Raw genomic sequence first — 21,883 nt, forward strand, 5'->3', positions numbered from 1 at the left:
GCTTTCCTTCCCTTCCTCTTTGACATTTGTAAGCGCCAGTGTGTCCCCCTTTTTACATCCTTTCAGTTCTTATAATTAGACTTTCATTCTGTGGTAAGAAAATAAATAGCTGTGGTTGACTACTTCCATATCATTATCTGCGTTGTTGCATCCCAGTAACCTGTTCACAGACTCTTGGATTTTAAATATTGAAGATTCCATTGCATGCTGTATTATATAGCTACTATTTGAGGGCACATTGAGTATCCTTGGTTCTATAATATGGAACCACGATAGAAGAATGAGGCCTAAGGGTTCTCGGCTACATGGTGGCAAAATGTACCCAAAGCTCCATCAATTACAATTTCAGTGAGAAAATATAAAATTACTATATAGAATTGACTCCTTTTGCCAAGTAACAATTTTGCTTTTTTGTGAAAGTTTGTAAAGAAACAGACAATGAAGAGTTAGACCATGTGACAAAAACATGACAGCACCATCTTGGTTTATTTCATATTAACAGTCTTATCAAAATCAGTATCCATGTGCACATTCATGGAACATTAAAAAGAATAAACTTCTCACACAGTGTACAAAAATATGCTATTTATACACTTACCGGCCTTTGAATAAAAGCTCAGTTTTAAGTCACTTTTTGGTATCAAGAAACTAGAAATTAAGGCTGCATTAAAACTGTGCTTGAAGTATTTATATGAAAGGATGAGTTCCAGAAGCTTACCTCCGACGTATGCCACTGTATAGCCATACAGTGACATCCCTCAACCATAGGCTTCCGTGTTAAAAAAAACACAACATAATTTGAGGTATACTTTTTGCATAATGCCTTTGCATCTAATAGAACAGCAGAATGCACTAGTCTAAACAAGAAAAAAGTAAACCAGCCTGGTAGCAACCAAAAATACATGTTTTCTCACCACCTACACCAAACTGGCTCTGCAAACGCAGTGTGAATGCAGCCTTCATGAAAAGTGGGTGTTTTTTGTGCATGGCATTAGACAATATACTAAAGAAATGACAACATAAGCTATGATATATCTTCAAGGTGCAAAATAACAGTACATATAAAGAGAACACAATACATACAAACACGATGATGAAATGATGGGTCAAAAAAAACTTAATATTCAGTGAAGTGTCTGGATGAAAGTTACATATTTTACTATTTATTGCTTAAGGAAAATATTTTCTATTGGTAGAGATAAAAACATGTACAGGTCTCAAAATCAAAGTCTTAAAACATTTTGGCCCCAATAATTTTATAGATTGCTGAATCTGCTAAAAATACAAAAATAAGACAGTGGGATTTCTTCTTGACTCATTCCTAATCTTAGCAAGGGTCCTAATCTTTTCAGAAACAAGAAATCTCTACTATGCTGGCTTCATTTGTCCGCATTTCAGAGTCGGTGTGCAGACCACAATTTCCACACTGACAGCAATCCTCCTGATCCAAACTATCAGCCTCATATATGTATATTAGGCTGTTAGTTCCGACCATGAAATGCAGAGTAGTCGTCATAGTTCCAGCCAGTGACACTGATGCTCAACATCTTCATGAGTGGAAAACACCTTATGAAAACTACGGAAAAAAAGAAGAGACTATGGGGCACATTTAATGCAAGACCTGGTCTACGCTGATATTAATGAAAATCTAACGACTTAAATATGCCAAATGTATTAAACAGCAAAGGCTTAGTTGAGTTTGTTGCATCTTTTCTGTTCATGGGCGAGCATAGCAATGCTACATAGGCTGGTGTAGATTTACTTTGCTATTTTCAATTTCTCCAATTTTGTTGGGCCACAGAATTTCCACACCTCTAGCTAAAGCCCTGGCCACATTTTATTTTTTTTAAAGTGCTTAGAGCAGAGTAAAATGAAAAAGTCACAAATTCTTGAGCAAATCAAGTGTGCTCCAAAATATGCCATTTTTATCTAACAAAATTCTGGCTCAAGTGACAGAATAAATGTCCCACCTATTCGCTTTGCAAGGGGATTGTGAAAAATCTCCATGTGCTATTTGCACACATTCAAAAGTCTTTTTGGTTCTGCTTGTTATTAGTCCATTTCTTAAAAGTCAAAAAGGTATGTGGTGTGAAACTGTGCAACCAATGATAAAAATGACAAGTGTTAAATAACGGTTAAACAATGTACACCACAGTGAGAAAACACACACAGTGGGGAAATAAGTATTTGATACACTGCCGATTTTGCAAGTTTTCCCACCTATAAAGAATGGAGAGGTCTGTAATTTTTATCGTAGGTACACTTCAACTGTGAGAGAATCTAAAAATAAAAACCAGAATATCACTTTGTATGATTTTTAGATAATTAAATTGCAATTTATTGCATTAAATAAATATTTGATCACCTACCAACCATCAAGAATTCTGGTTCTCACAGACCTGTTAGTGTTTCTTTAAGAAGCCCTCCTGCTCTGCACTCATTACCTGTACTAATTGCACCTGTTTGAACTTGTTACCTGTATAAAAGACAACTGTCCACACAAACTCAAGCCATCACACTCCAATCTCTCCACCATGGCCAAGACTAAAGAGCTGTCTAAGGACACCAGGGACAAAATTCTAGACTTGTTCAAGGCTGGGATGGGCTACAGGTCAATAGGCAAGCAGTTTGGTCAGAAGTCAACAACTGTTGGCACAATTATTATAAAATGGAAGAAACACAAGATGACTGTCAATCTTCCCGAAACACACAGTCAGGGCAACTAAGGAGTGGCTCCGTAAGAAAAATTTCAAGGTCCTGGAGAATACAGTCTCAAGATAGAAAATCTTTGGAGGGAGCTGAAACACAATGTTGCTCAGCGATAGCCCCAAAAACTGAAAGATCTAAAGAAGATCTGTATGGAGGAGTGGGCAAAAATCCCTGCTGCAGAGTGTGTAAACTTGGTGAAGAACTACAGGAAATGTCTGATCTCTTATTGGAAAAAGAGGTTTCTGTACCAAATATTGAGTTCTGTTTCTCTATTGTATTAAATACTTTATCCATGCAATAAAATGCTAATTAATTATGCAAAAATCACATTTTTTTATGGATTTTTTTCTTTTTAGATTTTGGCTCTCACAGGTGAAGTGTGCCTGCAATAAAAATTACAGACCTTTCCATTCTTTGTAGGTGGGAAAACGTGCAAAATCAGCAGTGTATCAAATACTTATTTTCCTCACTGTAGTAAAGGACTCCCTGCCACTTCCAGCATCCTTTTCTTGTATGACAGGAAGTAACCTGGATATTTGGGTGGTGTGGATTACACGTGGTCTTACTTCTTAACACATATTAAACTTATACTAATTTAAGAAAAAATATTAATATAAAAAAAATAAATCTATACACGCATATATATATAAATTGCCATCATTCAGCCATACTCCTACATAACAATATGTGATAACATTGATATAATATATTGATAGTCTTTTTCATTTATTTTTTAGTACCTCTAAAAATATGTAAACCTTAGAAGCTAAAAGTAAATGTTCACCTTAGTAAATCATTCTACAATTTATATATGAAATCAAAACTTGGGTAACTTTGTAAATACATTGCATTACATATATTGGGATTATTTGAAAAAAAAAAAACAAAACAAAAAAAACTGGCATTAGAGGTGCAGAGCTGTTGGTTACAATTCCATGGGCTTCGGAGCTGAAATCCTGCAGAAGACCCTGTTGGATCAGTTCATGGACTGTATCCTTTCTAGTGATTTACAACCTGAGAAATCTAATCTTTACACCAGGTACTGTACAGTAATCTTCTGTAAAAAGAACTTTTGCCAATTCATTAAAAATCAGCAAAACCCTTTTCCTGCACTTGTGTCTTCTCTTGGTGGTATACATTAGGAGGATTGTCTGACGTATACATCTGATCAGACTGCTACGATACATGCCACTGGATAGGCATTGAGAGTAGGTTGCCGTTCTCGCTTAGATGGAAATGTAAAGGCTGCAGCCTATCAGCAACCACCGACTGGCTGCAGTGATAACATGACACTTTTTATGTCAGGAGACTGGAGGGTGACACTGGGCTTAGAGTGGAGGAATGTCGCTTGTCCAGGAGTTAAGTCTAGATTTTAATATATTTTTTTCTTATTTATTATCATACAGTAGTGGATAACCCTTTTAACTAGATTAGGATGAAAAAAGCACACTTTATTCATATTTTAACCTAAGACTGGTACAGTAGCAATAGCATTATCTTCGACTTGGTATTAGAGCACGGAGCCACAGCTGCACAATTATCTTCCCAGATGGTGCTGAGCGTCAGTCTTTTGGCATAAGCTGGGCAAACGGGGCCCTGTACACACTCTTACCAGTTACTGACATGCCTATTGAAAAGTTTCTTAATTTTCAACAGAAAGCAGCAGAATTATGAATACAGCTCTGGACACAGGATGTAACGCAAGATTAGCGATGAAATGTATTGACAAAGTCACACAACCTTATGTGTCCATTATTTTTACAAACAAACTTCTGCAATATTTAAAAAAGTGAACATCTGCTTTAATGCCCAACACTGATAAATTAGAAAACTGTCCTTGCGACTGTTCTATGTGGTGCAGTAAAACATTTGCCTCTTTTAAGAAAAGTTGATATTATAGAGGCAAATTTTATAATGTCAATTTTTTTGTGTAGTTCTGGTAATCTTTTAGAATATGTTCTTCATACGCAGAAATTTTTTTTTTGTTAATGACCCTCAAAATATTCCCCAAACCTCCAAATGAGCCATAGGGCATAAGAGCCAATGGCCCATAGAGAGATTAAATATTTTGTAGGAACACATTCTTATATAACAGCATCTTATGAAAGTTCTCAACAGGACTCAGACATTTCCATTGACTACTCTAGTCTTGCCTGACACGGATCCAAAATTGTAGTGCAAATGTAAAAGAATGTGATAAAATATAGGGAGCGCGATACTTATGTATCCGATGCGCAACCACCTTTGTAATCAAAGATATGTTTGGTCCAGTTCATTATTTACAGTAGCATCTTCTTAGGATAAGAAGGTACGGTATTCCTTTGGTTGCGAATTTTTTTTTCTGTATTGGTCCTTTCATTGATGCATTTAGGTGCATTTTTCTACATCTTCCCCAGTCTTCTGAACTCTGGAATAGGTTTTACATGAAGATTTGAAGCAACTAGGAGGCCAGGAAATGGGCCAGGAGAAGCTACACGGGATGCAACCCTGAACGTTCTTCTCAAAGAAGGCAAATACAGGAAACCACCAAGTTCGAGAAAGAAGATTGGTTGCGGTTGAGGTCTTCAATCCCTGAAACAAAGAAAAAGTCACATTATTCTTTATCAAAACAGTTTTTTCCCCCTTACATAATGCCAAAACAATGGCGGCATGTTCAGCTGCATGCTGTATTATAAATCTACTCTCACTATAAAGCTTGCTTTGATATAGACAAGCGGACGGATCAAAACGTTTGATTAATATACAGAGCATACATTTTACCAGCAATGGAAGTTTTGAGAAATGGAAATTTGTGCAATCATTGCCCCTTGTTACACATGCCTTTAGTAACAGGCTGCAAATATAGCAATGTTTTTGAACATACTGTATAATAAAAGTACAAAACGCTTTTGTCCAGCAGTGTATAAAACTGTTATACGAATAATAAATGAGAACTTTTAGATTAAGCACTAAAGTACAAACAGATGTTAACACATGTTGTGACAATGTTCCAGAGTAACGTTATGAGCTACAGCAGCACTTCAAAAAGCACTGACTACAAAACGGCAAAGGAACGGTGCCCGTCACCGGGAATTACAATTTACTGAGGCTAAAGCAGCTGCAGAAAACTGCCTACGGAAATAATGGCATAGCGAGTGCACCAGCATCATTTGTACGAGACGGCTTCTGCTGCTGTCAGAGCGCTGCTGTCCCCCTGACCATGCCTAATGATATACCCACAAAGCTGAGCAAATAGAGTTGGCTTATCGCTGTGCAGTTACCGCATGTAAAAAAAAAGCTCCATAGTGCACCCTAAGTGTATTGAAGAAGTCAATAGTTTAAAAACCTACAAGCGGTTGTTCATTTTCAGTTAATGTTTGTCCCTGAGCGAAGTTTGTTATTAAAAAAGCAAACTGCATTACTACCTTCCCCGCCTCCACTGCTGAGTCTCTGCTACGGCTCCCAGTGTTTGGCATTGGCGCCGACATCACATCAACAGCACGATGTAGCACTTCAAATCCGAAAAACGTCAATCAGTGAGCGCAGCAGCTCTGGCAGTATAGACGGAGTGCCCCACTCAGAGTCGCTGAGCTCACCGATTGGCTGCTGGACTGACAAAGTCAACACTGCAGCCAATATGAAAGAGTGGGAGCAAAAGTGGACACGCCGCGATAGACGCAGGGAAGGGGAGTACAAACAGTAACCGAAAGAGGACAACCCCGTTAATCATTGTGTATTGAAAATGTAAAAATTAGAGTGTATGAAAAAAAAATGCATTTGTTTCATTCGAAGGCTGAAAAAGCTAGTAATGTTCACAGTTCAATATTTTTTCACAATATAAAAAATGTAAATAAGAAAAAAAAATGGGGAAAGGGTGCAAGACTACTGTGAATTATAAATGTGGGATTTAATTAGTCAATTAAAAAAGACAATCATGCAATATCAAAAACATGGTGCAGTCAGAAAAACAATAGGTGATATCAGGAGAAAAATAGATAACAAGAAATGAGGGATATTGGCTATATGCATAAATGGATGAGGTATAAGTGGCTAATATATAAATAAAATTAAATAAAAAGACTTATAATCAACAGAAGTCTTGAACATGGTTCTCGTCTTTTGTTTTTATTGAAGTGCAAATTAAAAACGGAGATTAGACCTACCGGTAATGTTATTTCCAGGAGTCCATCCTGAGAGCACCATGGAGGTTGTCCTTCCTTTCATCCTTATAGGGACAGGAAATGCACGAAGTTAAAGGTCCCCTCCCACTCTCCAGTGATTTTTCCATGTACCACACCAGTATGGATGCAATTATTATTTATTGAGATTTTGTACAAGCATATTATTACAAATACAAATCATCGGGAGAGAATTACCAGTGCTGTCAGGATGGACTCCTGGAAATAACATTACCGGTAGGTCTAATCTTCCTTTTCCAGGACATCCCACCTGACAGCACCATGGAGAATGCCAAAGTAGGAATTCACTAGGGTGGGACCACTGCTTGTAGCACTTAACGACCGAAGGTCGTCTGGCTAGCTGCTAGCGCGTCCAATTTATAGTGTATACAGAAAGTGTTTAGTGTAGACCAGGTGGCGGCCCTGCATATTTGCTCTACTGAGGCTCCCGCCCTCTCTGCCCATGACGTTGCTATCGCCCTAGTGGAATGAGCTCTAAGCCCCTCTGGTACAGGTAATCCCTCGGCCTCGTATGCTGAGGAGATAGTTGACGTTATCCACCTTGCTAGGGTGTGCGTAGATGCTCCTTTACCCTTATTTCTATCCCCGTATTGGAGAAACAATTTTGTGTCCTGTCGCCACTCTCGAGTGGCCTCTAAGTAGCGGGTGACAGCTCGTCTGACATCCAATGAGTGAAAGAATCTTTCTTTATCATTTTTCGGGGATGGGCATAATGAGGGTAGGACTACCTGGTTTAAATTCTGGGGAGATACTACCTTAGGGAGGAATCCTGGGTTCAGTTTTAGTATTATGCAGTCGTCGAAAATTTGAATGTAGGGGTTCTGGACTGACAGGGCCTGGATCTCACCCAGCCGCTTGGCTGAGGTGATGGCTACCAAAAAGATGTTTTTTTGTGTAAGCTTTGTGACATTATCTCTGATATCGGCTCGTAATGGGGTCTGCATAGAGCGTTAAGTACCAGATTTAGGTCCCACGGAGGAACTGTTTTCCTTAACGTGGGTCTCAATCTCTGGATGGCCTTTGTAAAATGCGCTATCCACGGATGAGAGGCCAAGGAGAAATCAAAGAAAGTACTTAAAGCTATCTGACCTTTCAATGTGCTTGGACTCAGACCCTTATTGAATCCTGCCTGGAGGAAGTCAAGGATTTGAGGGATATCTGGGCGAGACAGGTCTATGGGGGTACTACCACCTTCTGAGGAGAACTTCCTCCAAATCTTACGATAGATTGCACTCGTAACGGGCTTACGGCTGGCCTGCATCGTTGAGATCACTTGGTCAGAGAGGCCTCTGGATTTTAGGATCTCCCTCTCAGGATCCAATGCTGCCAACTGTAGGTTCTCCGGATTTGGGTGCAGAACTGGGCCCTGGGAAAGCAGGTCCTCTGCCGTTGGTAGATGAAGTGGCCCCTCCTGAGCCATCTTTTCCAGGAGGGGAACCAACTTCGCCTGGGTCAGAAGGGTACCACTAGCATCACCCATGCTCCTTGCTCCTGGATCTTTCTGAGCACTCTCGGTATTATGGCAATGCGGGGAAAATGATATAGCAGTCCCCCTCTTCTCTGATTCAGGGCGTCAACCCCTTCTGGATGGTCCGCTGGATTGAGGGAGAAGAATCTCTGTAACTTGGTGTTCTTTGTCGCAAAGAGGTCCAGCTGGGGGGGTTCCCCACTCATGGCACAAGTCTATGAATATCTGCTCTTTCAATTCCTACTCGGTGGCTCGGACTTCTTGTCTGCTCAGATAGTCGGCTATGTTGTTCCTGGAGCCTTCTAGGTGTACCGCTGATATGGAACGAACATTGTTCTTCGCCCAGGTGAAGATGCGGGCTGCCAAGTCCTGAAGCTTTCAGTGTCTTGGGCCCCCCTGATGCCGTAGGAAAGATACTGTGGTCACATTGCCTGACATGACTTTTATATGCTGGTGTTGTAGACTCGACCTGCTTCATTTTAGTGTCTCCCAAACTTCTCGTAGTTCTCTGTAGTTTGAGGACTGTGAACTGATATTTCCAGGCCATGTTCCTTGAAGTTACCGTCCTTCTAGATGGGCACCCCATCATTCCCTGCTGGCGTCCGTGACGATAGTCACACATGGTGACAGGATCCAAGGCACCCCCTGGCTGATGTTTCTGTGACTGATCCACCACTTCAGAGATGATTTTAAGGCTAGGGACGGCCGAATCTCTCTGTCCAGAGAGGCCTACCATCTGTCCCATTTTGCCAGGATTTCCCTTTGTAGGCTTCTTGTGTGAGCCTGGCTCCACATTACGCAGGGTATACATGCTGTCAGGGTACCTAGGACCTTCATTGCGGTTCTTATGGATATTCAATCTCGCCATAGCTGACGAACTTGTTCATGATCGGTTTCTTTTTTACTTCCGGTAAAAACGAGATTCTTCTTCTGGAATCTAACATGACTCCCAGGATTTTTTTTCTGGGTACCGGGCTGTAGGTCTGACTTGTCCTTGTTCAGGATCCAACCTAGGTTTTCGAGCGTGGCAATTACCGAGACTAGTTGCTTTTTCAACTCCGATGCTGAATGAGATATTATGAGGAAGTCGTCCAGGTATGGCACGATGATTATGCAGTTTTATCTTAAGTGTGCCACGATCTCGGCGACCAGCTTCATAAAAACCCGGAGTGCTGAAGCTAGGCCGAAAGGAAGAGCCTGAAACTGAAAATGGTAGTACCCGCTTCCTATTTTTAGTGCAAACCGCAGGAACTTCTGAGAGTGAGGGTGGATGGGAACGTGATAATATGCACTTTTTAGATCTATTGTGCACATTGCGGAGTTCTGATCTATCAGCGGGTTGGTGGTTTTTAGGGACTCCATTCGGAATCTTTTGTATCGGATCCATTGGTTTAGTGGCTTTAAATTTATAATGGTCCGAGGGGCGTTGCCTGGCTATGGAGGAGGACGAGCAGCTCTTCAGCTCCTGCCTGGGTGATGATTACAGACCTATATTAGAAGTGCTATTTGTCACCAAATGTCAGCTAAGAAGCATGCAAGTTACAGCCCATCAAGATGTCACAAGATGGCGAGGGCCCATGCTGTTCAGAGTGTGCTGGAGGAAAAGATTGTGGAGGAAGCCCCTGGAGTTGTACTTATCTCCTCCTGCCTTTCTGAAAAGGAGATGACAGATAAGGAGCCTGTGTTATCAGCAGAAAGTGTGAGTCATACAAATAAGGAAGAAAGGCTTCACACCATACAGGCTTCTAAAGACAACATGCAGGGGCAGAGGGGGATGTCTCCTCCTTCCTATTCACAGGCAGCCAGCAGTTCCCTGCCTATGCTGAGGGACTTGGTCTCAAGGTATATCTGTGCAGCCAGAGGGCCTGAAATGTGGTGATTTAACACAGGCACAGAATGTATGGGAAGACCTTAAGGCTCACATAAGCACTATCCCCACAAAGGAGGATATGGAGAATTATATTTCCAGGCTTGAATCCTCTTATAGATCTGAGACTGCTGCTATTAGACAGGAAGTACAGCAGATTTCTGAAAAGTGGCTAATAATGAACGTCACACAGAGGCCATCTCTCAGAGATTACATGCACAGGAACAGATAATTGCTTCTCACTCACAGCAACTGGAATGTTTGGCTGAACTGGTGGATGATATGGAAAACAGAGGGAGACGTAATAATATCAGGATCAGAGGTCTGCCAGAGTCGGTGGAACAAAATAAGTTAGAGAAATCCCTGCGTTGCATTTTTAATTCTATACTGAATGTCAAACGTGACTCGGACATAGAATTTGACAGGGCTCATAGGTCCCTACGACCCAAATCCACGGATTCAGCTAGACCGAGAAATGTAATATGTCGGATACATAGATACAAAGTAAAGGAGAACATTCTTGCAGGGGCCCGCACAATGGAAACCATCAAATATAAAGAGCACGTTATCCAAGTTATGCATGATCTGTCATGGTGCACATTCCAGAAAAGACGTGCTCTGAGACCCCTACTAGACATACTGAGACAACAGAAAATCCTTTATTCTTGGGGCTTTCCCTTTAAACTTCAAGTGAGACTGTCTGGAACTTTACATGTGTTACGTACTCTTGGAAACTTGCCGATGTTCACTAATGGTCTGGCAATCCCTTCCGTCCAGATTTCTCCATCCGAATGGCCAGGCCTACCTAGAGGCCTAGGAATGGACAATATACCTCATCCCCAGAGAAGGAGAAACCGCAACTTTGGCATGAAAACCCGGGATTGCAATACAGAGGAAATGGGCCATCCAACCCCAGATTGACAAGTTTCACTTAAATGTTATTGTTTCATTTACTTGCCTTTCTATTTGTTCTCCTGTCCTATGTAAGAGGTTTACAGGATTAACATAGAAAAATGGGGTTTCCTAAAAAAGGCTTTAGTAGAGATTCTATGTGATTAATGCTTAACATTCTGGGATTTCTACATTAGTTGATTCAGCAATATATAGATACACCCATATACGTTCTGGGTGCTCAAGATTTGGTGAAGTGATATGCGTTTCACATGTTAAGTTATTTTACCAGTTTAATATGTTATTGTGGGTCTGCTGTTTGATCCCAAGGGGAGCTACTCTCTATGGAAAGCGCGCTTCCACTAAGGGGATCTACATTCCGCTAGACGGGTGTGGAATTTTATATTTCCCCCTATCAGTCCTTTTCTTTGAGGACTTTCTTTGCGGTTGGGAAAGTTTCCTATCCGATTGTTTTTACTTTCTTTCTTTTCCTGCTCCCCCCCCTTTTTTTTTTAAAGGGAAATTTTCCTTTTTTACCGATCTTTTTTCAAACCCTATTTCTGGTCTGTGAAATGAACTCAGTCAAATTCTGTTCACTGAATGTTAGAGGTCTTGATATCCCTCAGAAGCGTTCTCAGATTCTCTACTCTATGCATAAACAAAAAGTCCAAATTCTTATGTTACAAGAAACACACTTTAAATCTGATCACGTTCCTAAGTTAAAAGATAGGTACTTCAACACCTGGTTCCATAGCACAAATCCTGAATCAAAGTCCAAAGGTGTCTCCATCGCAATCCATAGGTCATTAGCATTTTCTCTTATTGATACACTTGTAGACATACAGGGTAGATATATCTTTCTCAAGATAAAAATTGCAGACTCAATATACACAATTGCTAACTGGCATCTTCCTAATAAGGGCCAGATTCCAGCATGCCGTGCGTTCCTAACCTCACTTTCTAGTTTGGCAGAAGGTACATTGATCACAGGTGGAGATTTCAATTTTACAATGAACCCAAAGGTAGACTCTTCTTCTGGGAGGGAAACTGTTTCGGTGAGACAGCTGCGTTCTCTTAAAAGGGTTCTCCATGCCCTCCGACCGACAGATGTTTGGCGGATAATGAATCCTCAGGGGAAGGATTACACATATTATTCTCATATACATAATTCTTATAGTCGCATCAACCTCTTTCTCTTGAGCCACCATGCTTTGTCCTGGCAACCCAAGGCCACAATCTGAGACATTCTGTGGTCGGACCATGCTCCGATTTTTCTGTCCTTATCTCTGCCATCTCTGGTCTAACGTTCTTGGACTTGGAGACTGAATGATAACCTTATTAAGGATACTTTATGTGCTTCAGAGCTGAAAGTCTATTGACTCCTTTATCCAAATACATGCCTCTGACCAAACTTCAGCTCCCTTGCAATGGGAGACTTTGAAATGCGTGATGAGAGGGATTCTGATAAAGCATGGTTATAGGTTAAAGAAAGCGAGAGCTCAGACAGTGGATGAATTATTACAGCGAATTCATTCCCTTGAAATTTCACACAAACTATCTGCTTCCACGCTTGCTGACTTGACAAAAAAAGAAATGAATTAAGAGAAATTTTAGATAAAAAATATTTTCAATCCAAGGAAAAATCTTAACGTTTTTTCTATGACCTATCGGACAAGTGCGGGAGACCATTATCCAGACTGCTCCATCCACGTGCATCGGCTACATTTATTCCGTTTGTTAAAAAAAAAATGGTAGGGATACACACAACCCAAAAGAAATTGTGGATCGCTTTCAGTCTTACTATGAGAATTTATACAACATTAAGAACCAATTCGCAGATATGCCCCCATTAGACCTCTCCTATAAGATAAAAGAATACATTCAGGAAACATCCATACCTATGTTGAGTAGTTCAGCTCTGAAAGCTTTAGAGGAGGAGATTTCAATAGAGGAGATCGATTTGGCAATACGGTCCTCTCCGTCGGGTAAATGCCTGGTCCAGACGGATTCACACCGATGTTTTATAAAAACTTTAGGGAACAACTCTCTCCAATAATGGCAAAAACTTTCAATGCTATTGATGAAAGTACTGGATTTGTTCCCCAGTCTCTAGAAGCACACATTAGTGTGCTCCCTAAAGGTACTGTCACACTTAGCGATGCACCAGCGATCCCCACCAGCGATATGACGCGGTCAGAATCGCTGGTGCATCGCTAAGTGGTCGCTAGTGAGCTGCCACACAGGCAGATCTCACCAGCGACATAGCAGAGGACGGGGGTCGCTACTTACCTGTCACACTAGGCGATCCTGACGTCCTCCCGCCCGCGTCCACGCTCGTCGCTCGTCTCTCCACAGGAAGCCCAGCAGGAAGCTGACGACGAGAAACGGTCCAGGACGTTCTCGCGCGATCAGCGATAAGCAGCGGAGGAGCAGTCGGAGGTAAGTATCAGACATAGTGATGTCGCTAGCAATATCGCTATAACGTCACAACACCTGGGACGTTATAGCGATATTGCTAGCGATATCGCTTAGTGTGACAGGCCCTTAAGCCAGGTAAAGACCCTTCGATAATTGCCAACTTTAAGCCGATTTCTCTCTTAAACATGGACATTAAATTATTTTCAAAAATCTTAGCTGAGAGTCTAGCCCCTTTACTTCCTTCCCTAGTCAATAATGATCAGGTAGGATTCGTCAAAGGACGAGAAGCCCGGGATAATACTATTAAGACATTACTTATCTCCAAGGCAAAAACTAGCTCCACACCACTACTGTAGGCCTTTATCTGTAGATGCAGAGAAGGCTTTCGATAGAGTCCATTGGGGGTTTATGGAGGAAGCCTTGAGACAGATAGGTCTAGGTCCTCACTTTCTACAGAAAATCTTAGCCTTATATAATGGTCCAAAAGCGCGGGTTAGAATAAGTGGTTCATTATCCAGCCCATTTAAGATCAACAATGAAACCAGACAGGGCTGCCCACTTTCTCCATTACTTTACGTAGTGGTAATGGAACACCTAGCCAACGCTATCAGAAATAATATCAATATTCATGGATACACAATAGGACCTAACTCTTATAAAACAGCTCTGTATGCAGATGAATTACTCCTTTATATATCACAACCTCAAATATCGTTTCCAATGATTTTAAAAGAATTTGATAGGTTCGGATCACTTAGTAATTTTAAAGTCAATTATTCCAAATCAGAAGCCTTAAATATATCCCTTACTCAGAATGAGGTCCTTCAAATCATGAATAAATTTCCATTTAAATGGCAAGGAGAGTCATTGTAATATCTAGGGGTCGTGGTCCCTTCTGATCCTAATAAACTGTTCGAGCTTAACTATCAAACTATATTAAGCAGAACATACAGAGACCTTGCGAATTATAGTAAATTTAAACTATCCTGGTTAGGAAGGATGAATGCTATAAAAATGGACGTTTTACCCCGTTTCTTATACATATTCCAAACTAAACCGATTTCCCCCCTCATAGTTTCTTCTGTAAATTACGATCAGCTTTAACCAAATTCATATGGGGTAAACTCAAACCTCGCATAAGCATACAGACCCTTTCTCGACCTAAATCTATAGGTGGTGCTGGTTTTCCCAATTTTAAGAGGTATTTTCAGGCTACTACATAACTTAGGATTCTAGACTGGCACTTTCGGGCTGATGCTAAACAATGGGTGGGGGGTGGAACAGGAGGGTTTAGATGTCCCTTTAAGACATCTGCCGTGGTGTTCTGGGGAGTCATTGACTATTGTCAATCGTAATTTAACTAGAGACACACTTAAAATATGGCACACTCTGAGAAATAAAGGGTTCCCAGATAGGAATATTAGCCCACTTACATCATTGTTTTTCAATCCATCCTTTCTCCCTGGATACTTGTGCGGATCTTTTCTCGGTCGGAGGGCACTGGAGGATACCCGATTGTTTCAGGTGCTAGAAAATGGGGAGTTGCCTTCTTTTGTCTCTAAACAGGCTCAGTCTCCAAATGAGAAAATTAGGTGGTTTGAATACTTGCAATTACAATCCTTCCTAGAGACACATAATTTTGATAAAATTTCGATTTCAAACTTCACATTTTTTGGGAGTACAAATTTATGACGAACTTTGACACTCTCAGTGCTGGAATGAATGTGTCGCATGGATTTATGTCTTTTTACATCAATTAAGGAATTTCCTTTTAAAACCGTGTGGGGGCATCACAACACAGAACTAGACCCCAATCAGAGGACCATAAAACATCCGGACTCCTTATCTATGAACTGGTCCAATGTTTATATTTATGTTTCTCCCTCTCCCATATTGATAGTTCTGCTTCACGTCACTTGTCTTATCTATTGCATTTTTTCTAGGCTGTATTGTGCATAAATATGTGACTCTTCAGATTTTGTATTAGTCTAGCCTGATGAAGAGACCTGAGTAGTCTCGAAAGCTTGCAATGTGTTACCATCTTTTCAGTTAGCCCTTAAAAGGTATCAACTACTGAGGACTCTCAATCCTGAATATTTTTCACATTTTTTGAGAAATTGTTCGTAGACGAAAATAAGCCTTCACATGCCATATCTCTGATTTATGGGGGATTAAGCAGAGAGGGTGAAGCGGAGAAGTTAACATTTCAGCAGGCGTGGGAGAGAGACTTGGGGATGGGCTTGTCTCCTGAGGAATGGGAAAGGGGGTTTCTCTTCACTCAAACTTGCTAGCGCTGGGATTGCACAAGAGAAGAACTATAAAATACTTATGAGATGGTATCATTACCCTTCTAAACTACATGCAATATATCCAGCAGTTTCAGGGGTTTGTTGGAGATGCGAGAGGGAGGTGGGCTCTATGATTCACATTTGGTGGGAATGCTCTATGATCAAGCCATTCTGGGAGAAGGTTTTCGACAATTATCAACGAATCACGGGAAACCGTGTAGCAAGGTCCCCTCAAATAGCTCTTCTGTCAATTTTACCTTCTTCAATAGGGACTCAGAAGAGAGATATTCTTCGGTTTTGTCTAACAGCAGCACAAATGGTAATCCCGCGGTTTTGGAAATTTACAAACCCCCCTGACATATTAGACTAGTATAAGGAAATGGTCAATCTGTGTAGAATGGAGGAGCTGTCTGCAGACTGCAATGGTACAAACGATAAATTTAGAAGGATTTGGAGAGGATGGATTTTGTTTCAGGACTCACCTGATTTCCATAACTTGTTCCACTGAATTTCAGTTACATAGGAATTTGCACATTAATATATATATATATGATGTTAAGGACCTCTTTATCCATAAACTTGTTTTTTTTCTTTCCTTTTTCCCCCTCTTCCCTTGTCTGTCTTTCCCACTTTTTTTATCCTATGTCTTTCCTCTGCATAATATAGAGTAATCTTCCTCACTTGAATACCTTGTTGGCGTTCGCCATATGGCTACTGTTATTGTCTACCATGGTATGTTTGACTTACTGTTAGAAGGTTGTATTCTCATTTTTGAATACTAGATATTTTCTATGATTCTATATATTATCTGTTTGCATATAATATATTCTTTGTTTGTAAAATGCTCAATAAAATAGATTGAACATAAATTTATAATGGTCTGACTCTCCCCCGATGGTTTTTTTTTTTTTTACTGTGAAGAGAATTGAATAGAGGCCCTGACCTCTCTCTGTTTCTGGAACCTGAACCACTACTTCTGACCTTAGCAGGTCTTTTACGTCTGCCCATTTAGGGTTATAAGTGTTTTGGACAGGGGATTTGTAACTACAAACCGTGCTGTGGGGGGTTGTGAATTCGAGGGTATAGCCCTGGGAGACCATATTGAGAATCCACCGGTTCTGGGAGATGAGTCCCCATGCCTCCGAGAAGTGTTTGAGGCGACCCCCCGACTGGTATGACATCATTGTCTCCTGCTCCTGGAACTTTGCCGGAGCTAGAAGGGGGACCCCTACTTTTTCTCGCCTTCGGTTATTCCCAGCGAGTTGATCTCCCTTTCCCTCTATATTCCTGCCTTTGGTAAGGACAGGACCTCTGAAAGGGAAAATATCTTTTTGTTTTTTCCTCGGGAAACCCTTTTTTGTTGTCAGAGGCGTTCTCCAGTATTTTATCTAAGGCCGGCCCGAATACCTTCCCACTTGAGAAGGGTATGGCACATAACTTATTTTTCGACTGGTAATCCCCTAACCAGGTCTTCATCCATATGGCTCGATGAGCCGCATTGGATAAAGAATTATTCCTGGCCGCAAATTGCACGGATTCAGCTGAAGCATCCGCCAGGAATCCGGTTGCGATCCTCAACAGGGGAAGGCCCTCTAAGATATCACCTGTAGGGGTTTTCCCTTTTAATTGGTGCTCTAACTGGTCGATCCTTAGATGCATGGATCTGGCGACCGATGTGGCGGCTATATTTGTCTTCATAACAGCCGCAGAGGCCTCCCAAGCCCTCTTTAGGAGCCCGTCGGCCTTCTTGTCCATGGGTTCCTTGACACTTGAGGAATCTTGAAAGGGAACTGAAGTCTTCCTTGACTCCCTGGCCACTGGGGTGTCGATTTTAGGAACTTCATCCCAAGTGTTAATGTCCTCTTGGTTAAACGGTAGTCGAAGCTTAAAGTCTCGAGGCACAACGAGCCGCTTCTTGGTGTCCTCCCATTCCTCCAGAATCATTGTACTGATATGGTCATTAACGGGGAAGACTTGGCGAATCCTAGCTCTTAGGCCCCCAAACATCTCATCCTGGACGGATTGAGTCTTTGGGGCTTCCTCAATCTGCATAGTGCTTCTCACGGCGCCAAGAAGCTCGTCTGTGTTTTCAGAGGATAAGAGGTATCTTTTTCCCATCTCGGGGGGTTCTGAGGTGATCTCGCCCTCCTCCTCAGAGTCCGCACATGGCGACTGGATATCTTCGTCCAATGACTGATCGGACTCCCATCTTGGTCTCTTAGCCTGGGGCTGGCTGGAAGATGGAGTAGGTAGCAGTCCTGAGACGGAGGCCTGGACCTCCTCTCTGACCATTGTGTGCATCTCAACAAGGAAAGAGGCCTGTTTGCCTCTGATGATCCTAAGGGTTCACTCTTAACATAGGGGTTTTTTCTAGGACCCCGGTAGTTTGCTGGCACAGATGGGACATATATTGGATCTGCCCGATGTCCTGGAGGTTGATGCTGCAGGAATCGGTGCCGTCTTTTCCCAACATAAAGCACAGGAGTTTTTTTTAGTAAAAGCTCCTGTCTTTGATACATCCTGTCCATCGTGCACACTACTTACAGACGCTGGTTGTTCAGGCTGATCGCCGGTTTTCACTACGTTTTCCATGGCGGTGTGCGGTTGTGGTAGTCCTGTCTGGCAGACCATCACCGCCACTTTATCCTACCTTGCCTTGAGTGGGTCGATTGATCCTCATGCCCTCTGTCGCGTCGTCACTCCGTTTCCGGTTCTGATGCTTCCACACTGATGCAACCGGAAGTCGTCATCTGGTGCCCGGAAGTGGTCATCTGGTGCCTGGAAGTGATGCAGCCGCCCTAGGATGATGCGGCGTGTGATGGCGGGAGCTGAGAGCCCCGCTGAGGGGAAGCGGCTCCGAGTCCCGGAGCCCAGCTCCACGGGACACTTGGCGGAGGGCCCCCCTGAGGGGGGTGTCGCCCCGGACCACTTGACAGGGGGAAGGTGGAGTCCAGACCCCCGATCCCCCTGAACCCGTATGGTAAGCGATGGATGCCGAAGCTGTTCACTTCTTCCACGACGTCTCTCGTGCCTGTCCTTACAGGGACAGGAAAAACACTGGAGTGTGGGAGTGGGAGGGGACCCTTAATCTCTCGTGCATTTCCTGTCCCTATAAGGTTGAAAGGAAGGACAACCTCCATGGTGCTGTCAGGAGGGATTGTCCTGGAAAACTATTTTGTGGTATCATTTGATTACTGTATCGGCGTAGGTAATTTTATATGGGAAGAACAGGAAAAAAAAAACAAAAAAACTTCTGTCCCCAAGAGGTCTTTTGCAGCATTAAAAATGCAGCGTCTTACAGTTGATGCAATGTGGATATGATTTATATTTCATGCCCACGGTGCTTTTTTTACGCTGTGCAAACTAACCTGCGATGCATGTATGTTATCTGTAATATGTCAATTTCTCTTCTGGATATGCTGAGTTTTATGTGCAGATTATCCTATAGAATTGCACTAGATGCAGAAAATCGGCAGGTAAAAAAACACATGCAAATTTAGTACGTTTCCCCTGCATAAACGCATTAAAAACGCATGCAATCCGCACATAACTGGAGCAAAGTTTTGTCAACGGTAAATACCAGGAAAAATAAAACAAATCAGCTTTAAAGCATGATGCATCAAAAATTGAAAAAAACTGCAGTATGAAAAACATGATAAAAACACATGAAAAACTGACTCAAAAATGTAAAGAAAAAAAGCATGTACTTAATTTACATTATGGGTACAGAAAGGAAGCAGAAAATCTGCAACATCAAAAACTCACCAAAAGCTCATCGTGAGAAGGTAGCCTAAAGATATGGTAAGGTAAATGGGGTTTCCACTCATTGACAAATGGGATCTGGAAAGTGTTGACAAACTAAACAAAAAAATATATTTGTAGTACATGTCTTCTTACCTTCTCATTAGCCATGGCATGATACCACCAGAAGAGTCTAGTGGTTATAAAGTAAGCCACGATTACATCCACAGTGTAGTGCTCACGTGCTACCAAAACGCAAATGACTCCTGAAGCACTCAGCAGCCAGCAGGATATGTGAAACCACCAGAAGTGTCGGGGAGAATCTGTAAAACAAAATCAGCATGAAAACTACCAAGTCTAAATTCTTCAACTTCAAGTCTGTGCCACATTAAGAGTTCACCCATTTACATCCTCACAATGCAGAGACGATTTGCATAACGAGTCAGACATTTTAGATTGTCTACATGAGTGCATTGACTTCAAAATTACTTGTTTACCTAACTATCAAACTGTCATGCTGGGTGAGGGAGAAGCTGGGTACACAGCAACAATGGGAAGAGGGAATGGGAGCCCAAACACTAGGAAAGGGGGAGGGAGTGGAGACTCCTAGATAGATCTAACAACACCCTGTCTGGCCTAACGTCTCAAAATGGGTTCCGCACCCATCGCCAAGCAGGAACCTAATGCTTGACTGCCACTAACAATCAGGGCTGTGGAGTCGGAGCCCATTTTGGTGGAGTCGGTGTCATGGAAATTGAGGAGTCATTGTCGGAGGTTTGGCTTACCGACTCCACAGCCCTGCTAGTGATAGATCCTGGATAGAAAGAGGACGAGGTGCGGGGTAGTCCGCTCCTAATACCACTAAAAACAAAACAGGAAGACAAACGAGGGAATACACTTAACTTGAGACGACATGAGAGCTCACGTCAGCAATTGTCCAACAGGCTAGAAAGCAGAAACTAGTCAAATTCTAGCAGATAGAGGTAAATAAAGCTATCACCAGCACCTTGCTGAAGAGACTCAGGGTATTTAAACATCCAGCAAGGGTGTGTCAATGAGCAACAGAAGGTGGAGGTTGCTACTAGGTCCTAAAGGAAGAAGGATGTCTCTCCATACAGAGATGAAAATCAAGAAGGTGTTTGCAAAGACAAGCGCAATGACCATCTACAGCCGGATCCAAAATGACTGTCTGTTTTACCAGGCACACCCGTGACACAAACCCTTAGGTTCATTAATAACATTTCTTCGGTAAAGAACTTGCTTGAACTTGCTAAGTGCCTGGATATTGTGTTTAGTCAAGTAGTAGTGCAGAAACAATATAATATCACAAGACAGTGATATGTAGTGATACGTGGCCAAGAACACGACTGTGTCTGCGGTTCTAGATTTCCGTACACTCATTACAACATCATCTTTGTCTATGCCCAGAATAAAACATTCCCTCATCATACTTTATAATTCTCTTTTAATGGCTTACAATTCATATTCACTGGCACAAAGTAAAATGCAAACTCAGTCATTGAGAAATATAACACACCTTTACTCGAAACTCAGGTTTGATGGGAGACAAAATTGTCAGGTCCAGTCAACTCAGATCTATAATTCTCTTTGCTGGGTAATTGCATTAAAAAACTGGTTTAGTGACCCCTGTGTTTGTAGCAATGCATTGTGAGATGGTAATGAGTAGACATGTATTATTGGACTCCTCCCACCAGAGGTCACTGTTGCCTCTTGAATAGACTCTGTGGCAGACCTCATGGTTTTGTAAAGAAGGAAGTGAGGGAGGACAGAGTTCAATCCACTGTGATCCTCGAAGCTTAGACTTCGCTGTGGGCTAGAAACTGATCAGAGTACTGGAGAAAATTGTACCTGATTGTGTGACTAATTTGGGGGGGGCAGACTACGGTTGGATTCTACCCAAGGCATCTGCTGTGTTGTGGAGGGCTCTCCTCTAGCTGATCGGGCTGAAACGACATTCGAGGTCACAGGTCCAGGATCTACTCCTCAGGCCAGCAGACTATCAGCTGCCCCACCCCAGGGATCACGAAGGGAGCGTGCATGCAGACTTTAGAGAGAATTTGGTGCCAAACAGATTCTCAGTTAGAGACATTGTTTACTTGTAGGACTGTGGGAACCATAGCTAGATACCTCTTTAGAGGGGAGTTTGTGTACAGCAAGTCTAACATAACTGTAATCTTAGAATTGTTAAAGGGAACCTGTCAGCAGGATTGTGCTCAGTAACCTACAGACAGTGTCAGGTCAGCGACATTATACTGATTAAAATGATACCTGGGTTGATGAAATCCGCCTTGTGGTTGTTGTT

The 21,883-nt window shown here is 42.0% G+C and overlaps 1 protein-coding gene across 4 annotated transcripts in view; it reads right to left on the reverse strand.

Annotated features, from left to right (window-relative positions):
• Positions 1-467: 467 nt before the first annotated feature.
• SGMS2 (sphingomyelin synthase 2) overlaps positions 468-21,883 on the reverse strand; it is a 121,262-nt gene continuing 99,846 nt past the window's right edge. For all 4 annotated transcript variants that reach the window (XM_073571991.1, XM_073571992.1, XM_073571990.1 and 1 more), the window contains 2 exons: positions 19,717-19,883; positions 468-5,280 (listed from right to left, as the gene is read on the reverse strand). In XM_073571991.1, coding sequence (XP_073428092.1) covers positions 5,077-5,280; positions 19,717-19,883 — 371 coding nt within the window. In that variant the 3' untranslated portion in view covers positions 468-5,076. The remainder of the gene's footprint in view (positions 5,281-19,716; positions 19,884-21,883) is intronic.

Source organism: Dendrobates tinctorius, unplaced genomic scaffold, assembly GCF_039654945.1.
Source record: "Dendrobates tinctorius isolate UK_male_01 unplaced genomic scaffold, ASM3965494v1 ptg000030l, whole genome shotgun sequence".
In the NCBI taxonomy this organism is placed as follows: domain Eukaryota; kingdom Metazoa; phylum Chordata; class Amphibia; order Anura; family Dendrobatidae; genus Dendrobates; species Dendrobates tinctorius.